The sequence below is a fragment of the Macaca thibetana genome, chromosome 4 (assembly GCF_024542745.1).
Source record: "Macaca thibetana thibetana isolate TM-01 chromosome 4, ASM2454274v1, whole genome shotgun sequence".
NCBI lineage: Eukaryota > Metazoa > Chordata > Mammalia > Primates > Cercopithecidae > Macaca > Macaca thibetana.
Genome location: NC_065581.1, coordinates 146,509,193 through 146,528,216, shown reverse-complemented (window position 1 = coordinate 146,528,216; position 19,024 = coordinate 146,509,193). Strand labels below are relative to the sequence as shown.

Here is a 19,024-nt window from a genome sequence, read left to right as displayed (position 1 = left end):
TTGGAACTTACAACATACTTACAGATAGCACAAAAAGCTCATTAAATGGAGATATAATGAGACAAGTGTCTCTGAAGACACTTAATAAACTACACTTCTGATTTCTTCAAAGAGTTTAGAAGCAATAATTAAAGTTTATTTGCTTATAACACTACTGTGGATTTATCTATTTTTTCTAATAAAATCGTGAACACCTGAAGGACAATGTTCTATTCATCTTTGCACTTCTTAGAATCTAGCACAATGCCTGAAACATAGCAGGTTTTTAATGAGTATATATATTTAGTGAACGAAGAATAGGTCTGATAGTTCTTTCTTGTATCTTTTCTGGTGGGCTATATCCTACTCTCCCCCGTCCCTCTAACCTCACTCCTCATTAATTTTTTTGTTAGAGTATACAAATAGATCTCATAGAATCTCTATATACCAGTGTCTGCCTGGCTCCCAAGTACTCATGACTATTTGAAGACACTGCTGGCAGCCCTACCTGTCTGATCAGTTGGCTTCATGTCCATAATAGCAGCATTAAGATGGAAACAGTTTTAGCCCTGTTACTGCTTGAATGACCTGGCAGTCTGTTTGGTGGCCAGTCTTTGTAGTCAGGTAAGTCTCCCATAACCACTTCAGTCCCTGTGTGAGATTTCTGTCTGAACCTGGCTTATTCTTTTCCTCTACTTTATGTGTAGCCAGGACTCACGCAGCTCAATCCTGAGCCTCTTTGAGTCACAAAAGGCATTTCATCTTATGCTTACATTATTTACTATTTCATTTTCCATATGCTGTAATCAACCTTCCATTAGGATTTATAAGGAGAATGCCAGAAACTATGATTTTTTTTTCTTTTTGAACTTTTCAAAATTCCTAACACAGTAATATGTCCAGAGTACCACACACAATGTTTATTGAATGAAAAAGAGAATGAGTTGAATCCTGCATTGAAAGCTCTGCATAAATCCCTTCCATTAGTTTAGTCAACCACATTTATACTTTACTTTTCCTTTTCTTTTTCCCAATAGCTCATTTTTATTTCCTCACACACTTGTATGGTCTAATAAGGAAAAACTGTAATGTGTATCTTGAAGGGTGATAACTGATCATCCCAAAGAGGACCAAACATACCTTACAGCTCAACAAGGTTCACATTTTCCCCTAAGCAAATATTAAATAATCCCATTATTCCCATAGATTTTAAAGAAACTCTTACCCAGCCTTAGCAACACTTATGGTTTGCTGCTCCATTGCTTCGTGGATACTGGTCCTATCGTGCTCCTTGAGGCTATTGAACTCATCAATACAGCAAAGGCCTGCATCTGCAAGAACTAATGCCCCAGCCTCCAAATTCCATTCTCCTGAGTCTTTTACAGCAGTTACCGTCAGACCTGAGGGAACAAGCAAGCCATGTCAACTTTCATTCTCAAAAGCATCATCTTGACTGGGCGCAGTGGCTCACACCTGTAATTCCAGCAATTTGGGAGGCCGAGGTGAGAGGATTTCTTGAACACAGGAGTTCGAGGCCTGCCTGGACAACATGGCGAAACCTTTTCTCTACAAAAAAATTTAAAAATTTGCTGGGCATGGTGGTGTGTGCACCTGTAGTTCCAGCTACTCAGAAGGCTGAGGCGGGAGGATTGCTTGAGCCCAGGAGGTCAAGGCTGTAGTGAGCCGTATTAGAGCCACTACACTCCAGCCTGAGTGACAGAGCAAGATCTTGTCTTAAAAAAACAAAAAAGGCATATCTTAACCTTTGAAAGGAAAGAGATGCCTACATTTTAAAGAGAAGGGCATAAAGACTTTTATTTGCAGTTAACCAAGAATGGATGGCATCAGGACAATCGCGTCACATATCTAGTCACTGGAAGGCCTCATAAGCTCCTATGCTTTAAAAATCTAAGTTGTGTTCTCCAGTATTTTGTAGCAACCAGAAGTTCCCAAATTTTCTGTCTCTCCTTGTAGGTGCTCTGATCGAGTGGTCTAAACTTTTGGAAGGGGCAAACAGATCTCCAGAGACCTTATGACAGAGGTTGTGTACTACACACTGTTTACAGAAAAGGGTGCAGCGATAGAGAATAGTAATTATTACATTCCAATGATGAAAATGAAAAGCTTGCTTCCAGTTACAATATGAGGGAAGGGATTATCTTCATATGTCTTATTGATTTTTATTTGTCCTGATACCAGTTAATAAAGCAGAATGGTCAAAAGCAAAGGCTTTGGAGTCAACAAGACTTGATTTGAATACTAGAGCTGTCATTCTAGCTGTTGAATTATAGGCAAGTTTCCTAATATATACAAGGCTGACTTTATTAATCTGCAAAAGAGGATAACAATAGAAAATATCTTAGAGATTCTTGGATATTTAAATAAAATGTAACTAAAGCTCATTAAAAGGTATATGAAACATGAGTACGTTAAGAATAACTATTGCTGATAAAAATGGATAAAGCGGGGACATAACTACAGATTCTACAATGAACTAACAATAAGGAAATACTATGAATAACTCTATGCCACAGACTAGACAAAACAGTCAAATTTTTTTGAAATATGCAGTTTACCTAAAAAGGAACAGATAACTTCCATAATCCTTTGTTTTCAAAATTAAATATTTAAAAACCTTCCAACACAGAAATCAGCAGGCTGAGATGGCTTCATAGTGAATTCAACCAAATATTTGAGAAAGAAATAATGTCAATGCAACACAAATTTTTCAATAATATACAAGAGTAAACACTTCCCAACTCATTTAATGAACTCAGAATTATCACACTAATTGTCATGATAATTGGATTGTCATACTAAACTAGGCAAAGACATATTATAAGAAACCTATAGACTAGTACCTCTAATATGGATGTGAAAATCCTCAACAAAATACAAGTGAATCAAATCCAATAATATATAAAAGGACAATAGATTATAGCCAAGTGAGGATTATCCCAGGAATGCAAGGTGCAGTTAACATTCAAAAATTAATCAGTGTAATTTGCCATGTCAATAAGCTAACGAAGAAAGAGCATACAATTGCTTCAACAGATACAGAAAACACATTTCACAAAACTCAACAATCATTTGTGACAAAACCCTCAAAAATTATGAACAGAAGATAATTTCTTCAACTTGATAAAGGATATTTACAATAATCCTACATTTAACATACCTAATGATAAAAGACTGAATGTTTCCTCATCTCCTACAAAGATCAGAAAAAGGCAAGAAGATTTTCTCTTATCACTATTAATCAAAATCATGCTAGAGGTTCTAGCCACTATGAAATAAGGCAAGGAAAATAAATAAATAACATACAGACTGAAAAAAAAATAAAACTGTTTAAATTTGCAGACAATGTGATTACATAGAAAATCCCAAATATTCTACTTAAAACCAACTAGAACTAGTAAATGAGAGTGACAAGGTTGCAGGACACAAGTCAACATATGGAATATATGGAATATCTGGGTATAAGTCTTACAAAATATATGCAAGAATCTGTATGCAAAACTACAAAACTCTGATAGAGGAAATCATGACAACCAAACTGAGAGATGGAATAAACTCTATTTTCAAGATGTCAAATCTTCCCAAACTGTTCTGCAGTTAAATGCAATTACAAGCAAAATCCCAGCATGATTTTTTAAAAAATAAAGTGACAAGGTGATTCTATGATTTATACAGAGAAGCAAAGGAAATAGAAGAGCCAAACCAAAAAACAAGCTTGGAGGTCTCACATGACATACAACAAAGCTACAGTAATCAAATCAGTATGGTACTGGAAAAAGGTTAAGCAGATAGAACACTGGAACAGAACAGAATCCAAAAGTTGTCCCACACATAGAAGGTCAAGTGATTTTTTATAAAAATAAAAAGGCAATTCAATGGGGAAAAGATAATCTGTTCAACAAATGGTACTGGAGTAACTAAGTATCTTTACGCAAGAAGAAAAAATGAATCTTGACCATACCTCACATGTAATATAAAAATTAATCCAAAATTAATTCGATACCTAAATGTAAAATGTAAAACTATAAAGAAAGAAAGAAAACACAGGAGAAAATAGTTGTGAATTCTTTTGGTTTCCAGTCTAACATACAAGGAGCTTAGAAGTCACTACTTCAATCTAACAAGTAAAAAGCTAAACAAAAAAAGCAGTAACTTCTTAGACCCATCAGAGAAATGAGATCAGAGGACAAATTACTGCCCCAGATTTGAAGACGGTCAGCCAGATACAGAGAATCACAACTTGGCTGAGCAGAAATTCATGAGCATAGACTTTTAAGTAAGAAAAACAGGCAAGACCATTTGAACTATAATTAGCAAATTGCTAATGGTTCACAGTGGAAAAATCAAGAAGGACCCCGTCACAGGGAAACCCCTACATTTTCTGCGAGTTTTACCACTGAGAGCTCTACCAGCAACTCACAGTGAAGATGGGAGTAAAATCTACTCCTGCTTCTGGCAGAGAGAGGGAAAAGGAACCATTTAGAAATACACCAGAACTTCCTGTTCTTAACAAGGCCTGTCCTTAAAAAGGAACTATTTTACTAGAGCCTTATCTACCTAGAAGAAGGGCATTACCCACCTCCAACCCCTTCCAGTCATCTGGTACCACCCAAGGGGGTGAATATGCGAAAAACTGAGAAGCATTTGTGAAGTTCACAGCCCAGGGACACAAGCTCACTAAAAGGCTGAGACCTAATCACAGGACTATAGAATGCTTTCCATTCCCCAACACCTTATCACTGCAATACTAAAGGCATATTAACCACAATATTCCTTGTTCCTAGCACATCATGCCTACCTTTCAACAAAAAAATCGAAAGGCATACTAAAAGGCAGAAAACACAATTTGAAGAGACAGAATAAGCATCAAAATCGGATCTACATATGGCAGGGACACTGAAATAATCAAACTACGAATTTAAAACAACTATGATTAATATGCTAAGAGATCTAATGGAAAGAGTAGACAATATGAAAGAACAGATGGATAATGTAAGTAAAGACACAGAAATTCTAATAAACAATAAAAAAGAAATACTAGAGATCAAAAACACTCTAACAAAGATAAAGAATGCCTTTAATGGGCTTATTAGCAGGCTGGACATATCTGAAGAAAGAATCTCTGAGCTTGAAGATATGCCAATTAAAACTTCCAAAACAAAAAAGAATGGAATATCCAAGAACCATGGGACAACTACAAAAGGTATGACATTCATGCGGTGGGAATAAAAGAATAACAATAAAGAGAGAAAGGGATGGAAGCAATAGGTGAAGCAATATTGTGAAACATTTCATTGAAATATTGTCAGACAGTAAATTAGAAATCCAGGGTGCTCAGAGAACACCAACAAAATAAATGCCCCCAAAAACCCTACACCCAAGCACATTCCATTCAAACTTCAGAAAATCAAAGATTAAAAAAATCATAAAAGAAGCCAGAGGAAGAAAAACAGCTTACCTATAGAGCAGTGGTCCGCAGCCTTTCTGGCACCAGAGGCTGGTTTTGTGGAAGACAATTTTTCCACAGACCACAGTGGAGATGGTTTAGGGATGATTCAAGAGCATTACATTTGTTGTGCACTTTATTTTTATTATCACATCATGTCACAGGATTCTTAGGATGTCGCTTTGCCGGCCGGAAACCCCTGTGGCTGGAGGCGCCTCTGCATGAGTTTTACTCACATCTGCTGGGCTTGTTCCACCCATTCAGCCCAGTAGGCTGCACTCAGCTCACACTACCACCGGCCCGGATCTCATGTCTGCCAATGGCAAGCCAGGCATGGGGCGGCCACAGGTGTGTCAGTGAATGAGCGTGGTGTCCAGCCACTGTGCACAGCCAGGTGGGCCAGCTGTGACGGAGCAGGCAGCTCCAGGTACAGGTTCCACGTGAGGCTGCAGCTGGACCAGATGTACCGTAAGCGGCTTCTACTGCAGGCACCAGCGTCTGAACAAAGGGAACGTGATGGTGCCCAAAAGCTCAGAGACACCAGGAACTGCAGAGCCCCAAAGAGGGTGTTAAAGCATGTCACAGCCCTGGCTCATGGAGCCCAGTGTTTGGGCACCAGAAGGGCTGCAGCTCTTCACTCCTTCAGGTCACCCACAATATGGCGAGTGGGGGACGTGTTTCAGTTCCGTCTGTGTTAAAGCTCTTTCAGTCCCAACATTCAACAGGTCCTGCATTCTTGTCTCATGTCCAGGAAGCATGAGGTACGCAGACAACTGGAGGGTGAGCAAGTGGAGAGGAGCTTCCCTGAGTGACAGAACAGCTCTCAGGAGACCCGAAGTGGGTAGCTCTTTTCTGCAGGCAGGTTGTACTGACAAGTGTCCAGCACTCAGCAGAGAGGAGACCTGTAGTGGGTAGCTCCTTTCTGCAGGCAGGTTGACCTGATGAGTGTGTGCATCTGGCTCGGTCTGGGGTTTTCATGGGCTCAGAAGAGAGGAAGTGCATGCTGACTGGTCCACGGGTGGACCTGGAAAAAGCACCCTAAGTTCTCACTTCAGGTTGTGGACTCTATCCAGAACTGGCAGCCTGGCCGTCAGGCTTCAGGCTATCCCTGGCTTGAAGGTGGAGCTTCACCAGGGACCCGTCCCTTCCTGCCTAGGAATGAATCTGTCTGCCTCCCGCCACCATCAACATGCTGTCCATGGTGCCCAGGCTGTTCAGGCTGAGGGAGGCCTGTGGGCCCACGCTGAGCTACCTTCAGCCCCCTGACATCCCCCCTCTCTGAGCTTGTCAGCACCCATAGTTTCAGAGGAAGCCAAGGCAGTGGGGTGGCACCCCTAGCCAGGTCACAAGAGTGCTCAGGCTTGGCTTCAACTTTGCTTCAAAACTGGAGTGAGAGCCAGGAGTGGGGAGAGGCCAGGGAGCAGCAGAAGGTACTTTCGAGCCTTCGGGGGAAGGGGGGCTTCCTGGGCCCCCAAGAGTGCAGGGAGGCCCAGGTCCAGAGCCACGGCTGGTGGTTGCAGCTTCACCCTGGTGTGTGGGGAGGCAACTTGGTAGCGGGCAGGGCTCTCACCTGTTCCTGGCCCCTGCCAGTTCCATGGAACGTACAGCCCTGGCCACACACACTGCAGTTGGCATCCCCTCAGCAGCTGCCCCAGATGGGCTGATGCCACCATCAATTGTAATATATAATGAAATAATTATACAACTCACCCTAATGTAGAATCAGTGGGAGCCCTGACCTTATTTTCCTGCAACTAGACAGTCCCATCTGGGGATGACGGGAGACAGTGACAGATCATCAGGCATTAGATTCTCATAAGGAGCACACAATGTAGATCCCTTGCATGCACAGGTCACCATAGGGTTCACGCTCCTATAAGAGTCTCATGCTGCCACTGATCTGACAGGAGGCGGAGCTCAGATGGTACTGCGAGCAATGGGGAGCAGCTATAGAGACATAGCTTCCATTACTTGCCTGCCGCTGACCTCCTGCTGTGCAGCCCAGTTCCTAACAGGCCATGGTTGGGAACCCTGCTATAGAGAACCAAACATAAGAAGTACATCTGACATCTCCTCAGAAACCATGCAAGCAAGAAGACAGTGAAGTGAAATATTTAAAGTGCTAAAAGAGAAAAATCCCAACACAGAATTTTGTACCCTGAAAAATTATCCTTTCAAAGTAAAAGAGAAATAAAGACTTTCTCAGACAAAGATTGAAGAAATTTATTATCAGTAGACCTGCCTTGCAAGGAATGTTAAAAGAAGTTCTTCAGACTAAAGGAAAATGACATAGGTCAGAAACTCAGATCTGTATAGAGAAAAGTAGAGCATTAGACAAAAAGACCTGAAAGATAAAAAACTTTAATTTTTCTTATTCTTAACTGATCTAACAGATAACCATTTGTCTAAAATATTAACAGAAACAATGTATTCAATTACATACGCATAGGTATATACACGCTTAATTATGCTTATGTATAAGTGAAATGAATGAGGTGAAAGACCTAAGGACAAGGAGAAATTAGGAATATTCTGTCATTACGAGGTACTTACACTACCTGTGAACTGGTACAGTGTTATTTTAAAATGGACTTAGAATAGTTGTAAATGTATATGCAAACTCTAGGGCAACCACTTTAAAAAAAGTTTTTTAAAAGGCATATAATTGATATGCTAAGTGAGGAGAGAAAATGGAATCAAAAAAACTGCTCAAAACCATAAAAGGCAGAAAAAGCACCAAAGACAAAAACAGGAACAAAGAACAAGAGCAACAAATAAAAATAGTAACAAATACAGCACATGCTATGGTCTGAATGTTTGCCCCCCTGCGCTTAAAGCTCATATTCAATCTTAATCCCTACTGTAACAGTATTAAGAGGGAGGGAAATCCGACTATGGTATTTGAGAGGTGGGACCTTGGAAAGGTAATTAGGATTAAATGAGATCATGAGGGTGGGGCATTAGTGGCTTTATAAGAGAAGAAAGAGTTAACACACTCAACCCCCTTGCCATGTAATGTCTTCTGCCACCTCAGAACTCTGCAGAGAGTCCCCACCAGCAAGAAGGCCTTTACCAGATGTGCCACCTCTACATTGTACTTGCTAGCGTCCAGCACTCTAAGAAATAAATCCCTGTTCTTTATAAACTATCCAGTCTCAGGTATTTAGTTATAGTAACAGAAAACAAACTAACTAAATATTAATCCAACTCTATCAATAGTCACCTTAAACATCAATGTTCTAAATATATCAATTAAAAGAGATTGTCAGAATTGATTTAAAAAAAAAAAAGACCCAACTATAAGATGTTTACACAAAACCCGTATTTCATTTTAGTTTTTATTTCAATAGTTTTTGGGGGTACAGGTGGTATTTTGGTTATATGGATGAGTTCGTTAGTGCTGATTTCTGAGATTTTGGTGCCCCCATCATCTGAGCACTACACACTGTACCCAATAAGCAGTCTTTTGTCCCTCACCCCACTCCCACCCTTCCCCGAGTCCCCAAAGTCCATTATATCATTCTTATGCTTTTGAGTCCTCACAGCTTAGCTTCAACTTATAAGTGAGAACAAATGATATTTGAAAACCCATACTTTAAATATAAAGACATGTACAGATTAAAAGTGAAAGGATAGAGAAAGATTTATCACTCCAACAATAATCATTAAAAAGCACGAGGTAAGAGGTGGTGATGTCAGCAACATGGCAGAACAGGAAGCTCCTGACTCTCCCTCCACCCACAAAAGCACCAAATAAACATCTCTTCATGGATTAGCTCCACCTGAGAGAAAGTCAGGGGCCAGTTGAGAGACTCCTACCCACCGGGCAACTGAGAAAATTTCCACATCAGATGGGAAGGAAAAGCTGAGGCACAGGACCCTGCCTTAGACACTGCTCCATACTATCCGGAAAGGACTCCCCAATATCAAGCTTCTTTCTATGGAGAAGAGAATTTGTAATCACATATAGAACCCTAACTCTAAGGCTTCCCATAGTATGGTTCTTAATTCATTGGCTCTGAGAGCAAAGAGGATTAAACACATAAGACTCTCTCTAGACCATGATAAAAATGTCGTGGTTTGCTATGGGCACTCCAGTACTACTGGGGCTTCACCCCCCAAGAGCAGTGCAGAGAAGGGGCCTAAAATATGCAGTCCCTTCTTTCTGCCTGGAAGGAATCTATAACACACTCTTCTAGTGGCTACATGGCTGCTTGTCTTCTAACGAACTTGCTTCAAGGAGTTAAAGAGGCAGACAAATAGAGCTTGGCTAACAGCCTAAGGAAGTGGACTGGCACTTCTTGAGTCTTCTCCCCTGGCTCACGCCAGAGATAACTCCAGGTTTATTAATCTCTCATGGAAGAGAGTCTGACTGTATATTGAGCACCCACAATTTTACAGCTCCCACTCAACGGACTGTGTCCTAGACTTCCTATCTCTGAAACCAGAGGGAAGAAAGTATATGTGAGTCTATCTGCACCACAGAAAAAAGTGCCAGTTTTATATGGGCATGTAGGCATTTCAGGGACGTCATCCCCTAGGAGCAGTGCAGAGAAGGGGCTTTAAAAACAGCTGTTTCTCCTCAGATGGGGTTTATGCCACCTATCAAGTGCTCCAACTTTTACAGCACCTCCCTAAATAGTCCCTCCCTTAACTACTCTTAGCTCTGACAGCAGAAGGTGGTAGGCATATGTGAGTCTCCTTAGATCACAGAACAAAGGGGTGGTCTTGAACAAGTATGCAAACACTTCTAAGGGCTACATCCCCTTGGAAAAGTGTCAAAAAGGGGTGAGAACATGTAGCTTCCATCTTCTCTCCAGAAAGGGCTTACAAAATACTTCAAGTGGTCATTTGACAAGCTGGCTTCTAATGGACTTACACTGGGGAACTAACAGGGCAAACAAACAACAGCTCTGCAGCAGCCAAAACCAGGGCGTGACACTTCATGATCCTTTCCTTTGGCTTACCCCTATGATAAATCTAGGCCTCCCCCATTCTACGTGAAAAAAGTCTGATTACACATCAAGTGCCACAACTTCTATAACTTCCACCCAAGGTACTGTCTTGTTAACAAACTAGCTCTAGGAGTTGATGGGACTTTGCATTCCTGAGTGGCCCTACATCCAAGGGCCATACAATGGGTCCACGTCCAGCAGCTATCTCCCCAGGATCTAAGGGCATAGCCTAAACATGAATTCAGACATTTGCCACAGATCCTCTACCTGGCTTAGCATAGAAAGAGTGGGAAATAGATGCCCACATTTAGCTTCACCATGATGATGGAATGAATTGAAACACACAGCCAATATCCCAATCTTTCCAGCTACATCTAAAAGAATCTGGCTCCTAACTTCCTTGTCTTGAGGTACTGACAGAATATGGCACATCTTAAGCTCCACAGTGCAACCCTGAACAGAGACAACAGTCTGGATGCACACAAAGATTTGAAAGGCACCTTAAAATCTTTGGCCAGACAGATTAGTGAGACCTTTCTCCTACATAGACAAGTCTGACAAGACTGGGAGAGGTAGTTGTCTTATCTAATACACAGAAACCAACATAGAGAGTCATGGAAAATGAAGAAACAAGGAAATATATTCCAAAGAAACGAATATGGTAAATTTCTAGAAACTAACCAAAGTGAAGTGGAGATATGTGATGTACCTGACAGAAAATTTAAAATAATTGTCAAAAAGTTGCTCACCAGGATCAACAGAGCAATGCAAGAACTAAGAACTTCAACGAAGAGAAATTATAAAATTATCAATTGAAAATCATATATCTGAAGAGTACTATCGCGGAACTGAAAAATTCAAGAGAGAGGTTTAAGAGTAGATAAGATTCACTAGAAGAATAGATTGGTTAACTTGAGACAGGTTACTGGAAATTATCCTATCTGAGGAGAAAAAAGAAAAAGAAGAAAAAGTGAACATAGCCTAAGCAATTTATAGGGCACCATCAAGTAAAACAGCTTATGCATTACTGGCATGCCAGAAGGAGAAGAGAAAGGGATAGAAAACATATCCAAAGAAATAATGGCAGAAAACTTCCCCAGCCTGGGTAAGAAGATAGAAAGCCAAAGGCAGGAAGCCCAAACAATACGAAATAAGATGAATCCAAAGAAATCTATGCCAAGACAATCATAATAAAATTATAAAAAGTTAAAACACAGAGTGTTGAGAGCAGTCAAGTAAAAGCAAATCATCACATACAAAAGAACCTTCTCATAAGACTATCAGTGGATTTCTCAACAGCAACCTTGCAGGTCAGAAGGGAGTGAGATGATACCTTCAACATCCTAAAAGGAAAAAAAAAAAAATACTCAGCAATTCAGTCTTTTAAAAAAAGGGGGTGATAAAGACTTTCTTAAACAAAAAGTTAAAGCATTTGCCACCATGAGACCTCTCTTAAAAAATATGCTAAAGGGAGTTTTTCATGCTGAAGGAAGAAGACACTATTAGTAACATGAAGACATATGAGAGAATAGTCATGTGCTACATAATGACATCAACGGTGGTCCCATAAAATTATAATGGAGCTGAAAAACTCATATTGCCTAGTGATGGTGACGTCCATTATGATACTGTAACACAAGGCATTACTTGTGTTTGTGGTGATGCTGGTGTAAACAAATGTACTCCTCCATTAGTCATATAAAAGTGTACAGTAATGTTCTAAACCCTTACTTTCACTCACTACTCACTCACTGACTAACCCAGTGCAACTTCCAGTCCTGGAAGCTTCATTCATAATAAGTGCCCTACACAATTTTACTGCATATTTTATATATTTAGATATGTTTAGATACACAATTACTTACCATCGTGTCACAAACTGCCTATAGTATTCCACACAGTAACATGCCATACAGGTTTGTAGCCTAGGAGCAAAAGAGTATACCATATAGACTAGGTTCATAGTAGATTATACCATCTAGGTTTGTGTAATACACTCAGTGATGTTCATACAACAACAAAATCACCTAATAATGCATTTCTCAGAGTGTATCCCCATTGTAAAGTGATATACGACTGTACATTGTCAAATCCAAAGTACTCTAGTAGTACAATGGGGTTGGGTAAATTAATTGTATTTCTCTTTTTTTTTTTTTTGAGATGAAGTCTCACTCCATCGCTCAGGCTGGAATGCAATGGTGTGATCTCAGCTCACTGCAACCTCCACCTCCTGGGTTCAAGCAATTCTCCTGCCTCAACCTCCAGAGTAGTTGGGACTACAGGCACGTGTCACCACGTCCAGCTAATTTTTGTATTTTTAGTAGAGATGGGGTTTCACCATGTTGGCCAGGCTCATCTCAAACTCCTGACCTTGTGATCCACCCACTTCAGCCTCCCAAAGTGCTGGGATTACAGGCGTGAGCCACTGCGCCCGGCCAATTAATTATATTTCTAATAAAAAGGTTAAACTGTTAAAACAACTAAAGCTACAATTTTTAAGGAATGCAAATTATCAAAAAACAAAGTATGACATCAAAAATATAAAATGCGTGAGGAGGAAAAATAAAAGTGTAGACTTTATGTATGTGATAAAAATTAAGGTGTCATTCATAGGCATGGGCAAGGACTTCATGACTAAAACACCAAAAGCAATGGCAACAAAAGTCAAAATAGACAAATGGGGTCTAATTAAACTAAAGAGCGTCTGCATGGCAAAAGAAACTACCCCCTGAGTGAACAGGCAATCTACAGAATGGGAGAAAATTTTTGCAATCTACCCATCTGACAAAGGGCTAATATCCAGAATCTACAAAGAACTGAAACAAATTTCAAGAAAAAGACACCCCACCAAAAGCAGGGAAAGGATATGAACAGACACTTCTCAAAAAAAGACATCTATGCAGCCAACAGACACATGAAAAAAATATTCATCATTACTGGTCATTAGAGAAATGCAAATCAAAACCACAATGAGATACCATCTCACACCAGTTAGAATGGCGATCATTAAAAAGTCAGGAAACAACAGATGCTGGACAGGATGTGGAGAAATAGGAACACTTTTACACTGTTGGTGGGAGTATAAATTAGTTCAACCGTTGTGGAAGACAGTGTTGCAATTCCTCAAGGATCTAGAACTAGAATTATCTTTTGACCCAGCAATCCTTTTACTGGCTATATACCCAAAGGATGACAAATCATGCTAGTATAAAGATACATGCATACGTATTTTATTGCGGCGTTATTCACAATAGCAAAGACTTGGAACCAACCCAAATGTCCATCAGTGATAGACTGGATTAAGAAAATGCGGCACATATACACCATGGAATACTATGCAGCCATAAAAAAGGATGAGTTCATGTACTTTGCAGGGACATGAAGCTGGAAACCATCATTCTCAGCAAACTATCATAAGGACAGAAAACCAAACACCACATGTTCTCACTCATAGGTGGGAACTGAACAATGAGAACACTTGGACACAGGGCAGGGAACATCACCCCCTGGGCCTGTCAGGGGATGGGGGACTGGGGGAGGGATAGCATTAGGAGAAATACCTAATGTAAATGATGAGTTGATGGGTGCAGCAAACCAACATGGTACATGTATACCCATGTATCAAACCTACACATTGCGCACATATACCCTAGAACTTAAAGTTTAATAATAATAAAAAAATTAAGGTGTCATCAACTTAAAATGGCCTATTATAAGTATATTTTATGTAATCCTCAGGGTAAACACAAAACAAAAGCCTGTAACAGATACACAAAAGAGAAAAGATCCAAAGCATACCAATATAGAAAATCATCAAACCACAAAGAAGGCAAGAGAGGAAAAAGAAACAAAGGATTTACCAAAAAACAAAACAAAACAAAAAACAAAACAAAACAGAAGCTAATTTTAAAAATGGCACTAGAAAGTCCTTGTCAAAAGTTAATTTCAATGTAAAGGATTAAATTATCCAATCAAAAGGCATAGAGTGGCTGAATGGATAAAAAAGACTAACATAGGATGCCTACAAGAGACTCACTTTAACTTTAGGACTCTCAGACGGAAAGTGAAGGGATGGAAAAAGATCCCATGCGAATGGAAACAAAAAAAGGCAAGGGTGGCTATATTTATTTCAGACAAAACAGACGTTAAGGAAAAAAACTGCAAAAAGAGACAAAGAACATCATTATATAGTAACAATGGTATCCATCCATCAAGTGAGTAAAACAACTGTAAATGTATATGCACCCAACATCACAGCACCTAACATATAAAGCAAACTTTAAAAAGTCTAAAACGAGACATAGCCTGCAACACAATAATAGCTAAGTTATTTCAACATCCCATTTTCAACATTAGACAGATCATTTAGACAGAAAATCAATATGAAAACACTGGACTTGAACTATACTTTAGACCAAATGGACGTACCAGACATATACAGAACATTCCACTCAAGAGCAGCAGAATACACATTCTTGTCAGGAACACACAAAACATTCTCCAAGACACATCATATGTTAGACCACAAAACAAGTCTTCAATTTGAGACAACTGAAATCATATCAAGTATCTTTTCCAACCACAATGATATGAAACTTGCTTCAATAACAGGAAGGATCATGGAAAATTAACATGGGTGGAAATTAAGCAAAATGCTTCTGAACAACTATTGGGTCAAAGAATAAACTAATGGGTTTTTTTTTTTTTTTTAATCTTAAGACAAAATGAAAACACAACATGACAAACCTTATGGAATGCAGCCAAAACAGTTCTTTTTTTTTTTTTTTTTAATTATACTTTAAGTTCTAGGGTACATGTGCCTAACATGCAGGTTTGTTACATAAGTATACTTGTGCCATGTTGCTGTGCTGCACCCATCAACTCGTCAGCACCCATCAACTCGTCATTTACATCAGGTATAACTCCCAATGCAATCCCTCCCCACTCCCCCCTCCCCGATAGGCCCCAGTGTGTGATGTTCCCCTTCCCGAGTCCAAGTGATCTCATTGTTCAGTTCCAACCTATGAGTGAGAATATGTGGTGTTTGGTTTTCTGTTCTTGTGATAGTTTGCTAAGAATGATGGTTTCCAGCTGCATCCATGTCCCTACAAAGGACACAAACTCATCCTTTTTGATGGCTGCATAGTATTCCATGGTGTATATGTGCCACACTTTCTTAATCCAATCTGTCACTGATGGACATTTGGGTTGATTCCAAGTCTTTGCTATTGTGAATAGTGCCGCAATAAACATATGTGTGCATGTGTCTTTATAGCAGCATGATTTATAATCCTTTGGGTATATACCCAGTAATGGGATGGCTGGGTCATATGGTACATCTAGTTCTAGATCTTTGAGAAATCGCCATACTGTTTTCCATAATGGTTGAACTAGTTTACCATCCCACCAACAGTGTAAAAGCGTTCCTATTTCTCCACATCCTCTCCAGCACCTGTTGTTTCCTGACTTTTTAATGATCGCCATTCTAACTGGTGTGAGATGGTATCTCATTGTGGTTTTGATTTGCATTTCTCTGATGGCCAGTGATGATGAGCATTTTTTCATGTGTCTGTTGGCTGTATGAATGTCTTCTTTTGAGAAATGTCTGTTCATATCCTTTGCCCACTTTTTGATGGGGTTGTTTGTTTTTTTCTTGTAAATTTGTTTGAGTTCTTTGTAGGTTCTGGATATTAGCCCTTTGTCAGATGAGTAGATTGCAAAAATTTTCTCCCATTCTGTAGGTTGCCTGTTCACTCTGATGGTAGTTTCTTTTGCTGTGCAGAAGCTCTTTAGTTTAATGAGATCCCATTTGTCAATTTTGGCTTTTGCTGCCGTTGCTTTTGGTGTTTTAGACATGAAGTCTTTGCCCATGCCTATGTCCTGAATGGTACTACCTAGGTTTTCCTCTAGGGTTTTTATGGTATTAGGTCTAACATTTAAGTCTCTAATCCATCTTGAATTAATTTTCATATAAGGAGTAAGGAAAGGATCCAGTTTCAGCTTTCTACTTATGGCTAGCCAAATTTCCCAGCACCATTTATTAAATAGGGAATCCTTTCCCCATTTCTTGTTTCTCTCAGGTTTCTCAAAGATCAGATGGCTGTAGATGTGTGGTATTATTTCTGAGGACTCGGTTCTGTTCCATTGGTCTATATCTCTGTTTTGGTACCAGTACCATGCTGTTTTGGTTACTGTAGCCTTGTAGTATAGTTTGAAGTCAGGTAGCGTGATGCCTCTAGCTTTGTTCTTTTGACTTAGGATTGTCTTGGAGATGCGGGCTCTTTTTTGGTTCCATATGAACTTTAAAGCAGTTTTTTCCAATTCTGTGAAGAAACTCATTGGTAGCTTGATGGGGATGGCATTGAATCTATAAATAACCTTGGGCAGTATGGCCATTTTCACGATACTGATTCTTCCTATCCATGAGCATGGTATGTTCTTCCATTTGTTTGTGTCCTCTTTTATTTCACTGAGCAGTGGTTTGTAGTTCTCCTTGAAGAGGTCCTTTACATCCCTTGTAAGTTGGAATCCTAGGTATTTTATTCTCTTTGAAGCGATTGTGAATGGAAGTTCATTCATGATTTGGCTCTCTGTTTGTCTGTTACTGGTGTATAAGAATGCTTGTGATTTTTGCACATTAAGAGGGAAGTTTATAACAATAAATGTCTATATCAAAAAACAAGAAAGACTGCAAATAATCTGACATCACACCTTAAGGAACTAGAAAAAGAATAATAACCCAAGTTCAATATTAGGAGAAGGAAGGGAATAACAAATATCAGAGTAGAAATAGAGATCAGAAAAACAATAGAAAAGATAAACAGAACTAAGCATTGGCTTTTAAAAAATAAAATTGACAAACTCTTAGCTACACAAGGAAAAAGAAAGAAAACTCAAAATCAGAAATGAAAAGGACATTATAACTGATAACACAGAAATATGGAAGATTATAACAGACTACTCTGAACAATTACATGCCAACAAATTTGACCACCTAGAAGAATTGGGCAAATTTCCAGAATTATATAACCTACCAAGACTGAACCAAGAGATTATTGAACATCTGCGGAATGAATGAGTAAGGAAGTTGAATCAGTAATTAAAAGTCTGTCTTCAAACAAAAGCCCAGGACCAGATGCCTTCATGGCTGAATTTTACCAAACATATAAAGAGGAGTTAATACCAATCCTTCTCAACTCTTCTAAAAACTAGAGAGAAGAGAATAATTCCAAACTCATCTTTTGAGGCCAAATCACACTAATACCAAAGCCAGAAAAAGACACTACAAAAAAAATTTACAGACCAATATCACTGATCAACAGAGATGCAAAAATCTCAAAAAAGTAGTAACAAAACATATTCAACAATATATTAAAAGAATCACTCACCATATTCAACAATACAATAAATATGACTCTCCATATTAACAAAATGAAGGACAAAAACCATAAGATCATTTCAACAGAGGTACAAAAAGCATTTGACAAAAGTCAACATCCTTTCAGGATAAAAATCTCAACAAGTTAGGGGTAGAAGGATGTTCCTCAACACAATAAAGGCCAAATATGACAAACCCAGAGCTAACATACACAATGGTGAAAAGTTGAAGGCTTTTCCTCTAAGATCACAAACAAAATAAGGGTGCCCACTCTCATCACTTCTGTTCAACATAGTATTACAATAGCATCAAAAATAAATAAGGCCGGGCGCAGTGGCTCACACCTGTAATCCCATCACTTTGGGAGTCCGAGGCAGGCGGATCACGAGGTCAGGAGATTGACAGCATCCTAACATGGTGAAACCCTGTCTCTACAAAAAATTAGCCATGTGTGGTGTTGGGCCCTGTAGTCCCAGCTACTCGGGAAGCTAAGGCAGGAGAATGGTGTGAACCCAGAAGGTGGAGCTTACAGCAAGCCAAGATCATGCCATTGCACTCCAGCCTGGGCGACAGAATAAGACTCCATCTCACAAAAAAAAAAAAAAAAAAAAAAAAAAAAAAAAAAAAAAATTATATATATATATATGCAGTAAATTTAACCAAGGAAGTGGGAGATCTTTACACTGAAAACTATAAAATACTGACAACAGCAACTGAAGATAACACAAATAAGTGGGAAGATATCCCATGTTCATGAATTGGAAAAATTAATACTGTTAACACATCCATACTACAAAGTGAGCTACAGATTCAATGCAATCCCTATCACAATTCTGATTCAAGTCATTCTTCACAGAAATTTTTTTAATCCTAAAATTCCTATGGAATGACAGAAGACCCCAATAGCCAAAGTAATCTTGACCAAAAAGAAAAATGCGGAAAGCATCAAACTGCTAAATCTCAAAATATATTATGAAGCTATAGTAATCAAAACAGTATGATACTGACATAAAAACAGACATATCAATCAACAGAATAGGATAAAGAGTCCAGAAATAAACCACACATCCACGATCAATTGATTTTTGGCAAAGGTGCCAAGAACACACGATGGGGAAAAGACAGTTTCTTCAATAAGATGGTGTTGGGAAAATTCGATATCCACATACAGAAGAACGGAAATGAACCCTTATCTCACCCTTTATATAATAAAAGAAACAATTCAAAACAAATTAAAGACTTAAAAAC

At 39.1% G+C, this 19,024-nt stretch overlaps 1 protein-coding gene across 1 annotated transcript in view; it reads right to left on the bottom strand.

Annotated features, from left to right (window-relative positions):
* MCM9 (minichromosome maintenance 9 homologous recombination repair factor) overlaps positions 1-19,024 on the bottom strand; it is a 122,567-nt gene that overhangs the window by 37,110 nt on the left and 66,433 nt on the right. Inside the window, exon 8 of the mRNA XM_050788749.1 lies at positions 1,205-1,379. Within this exon, the coding sequence (XP_050644706.1) occupies positions 1,205-1,379 (175 nt within the window). The remainder of the gene's footprint in view (positions 1-1,204; positions 1,380-19,024) is intronic.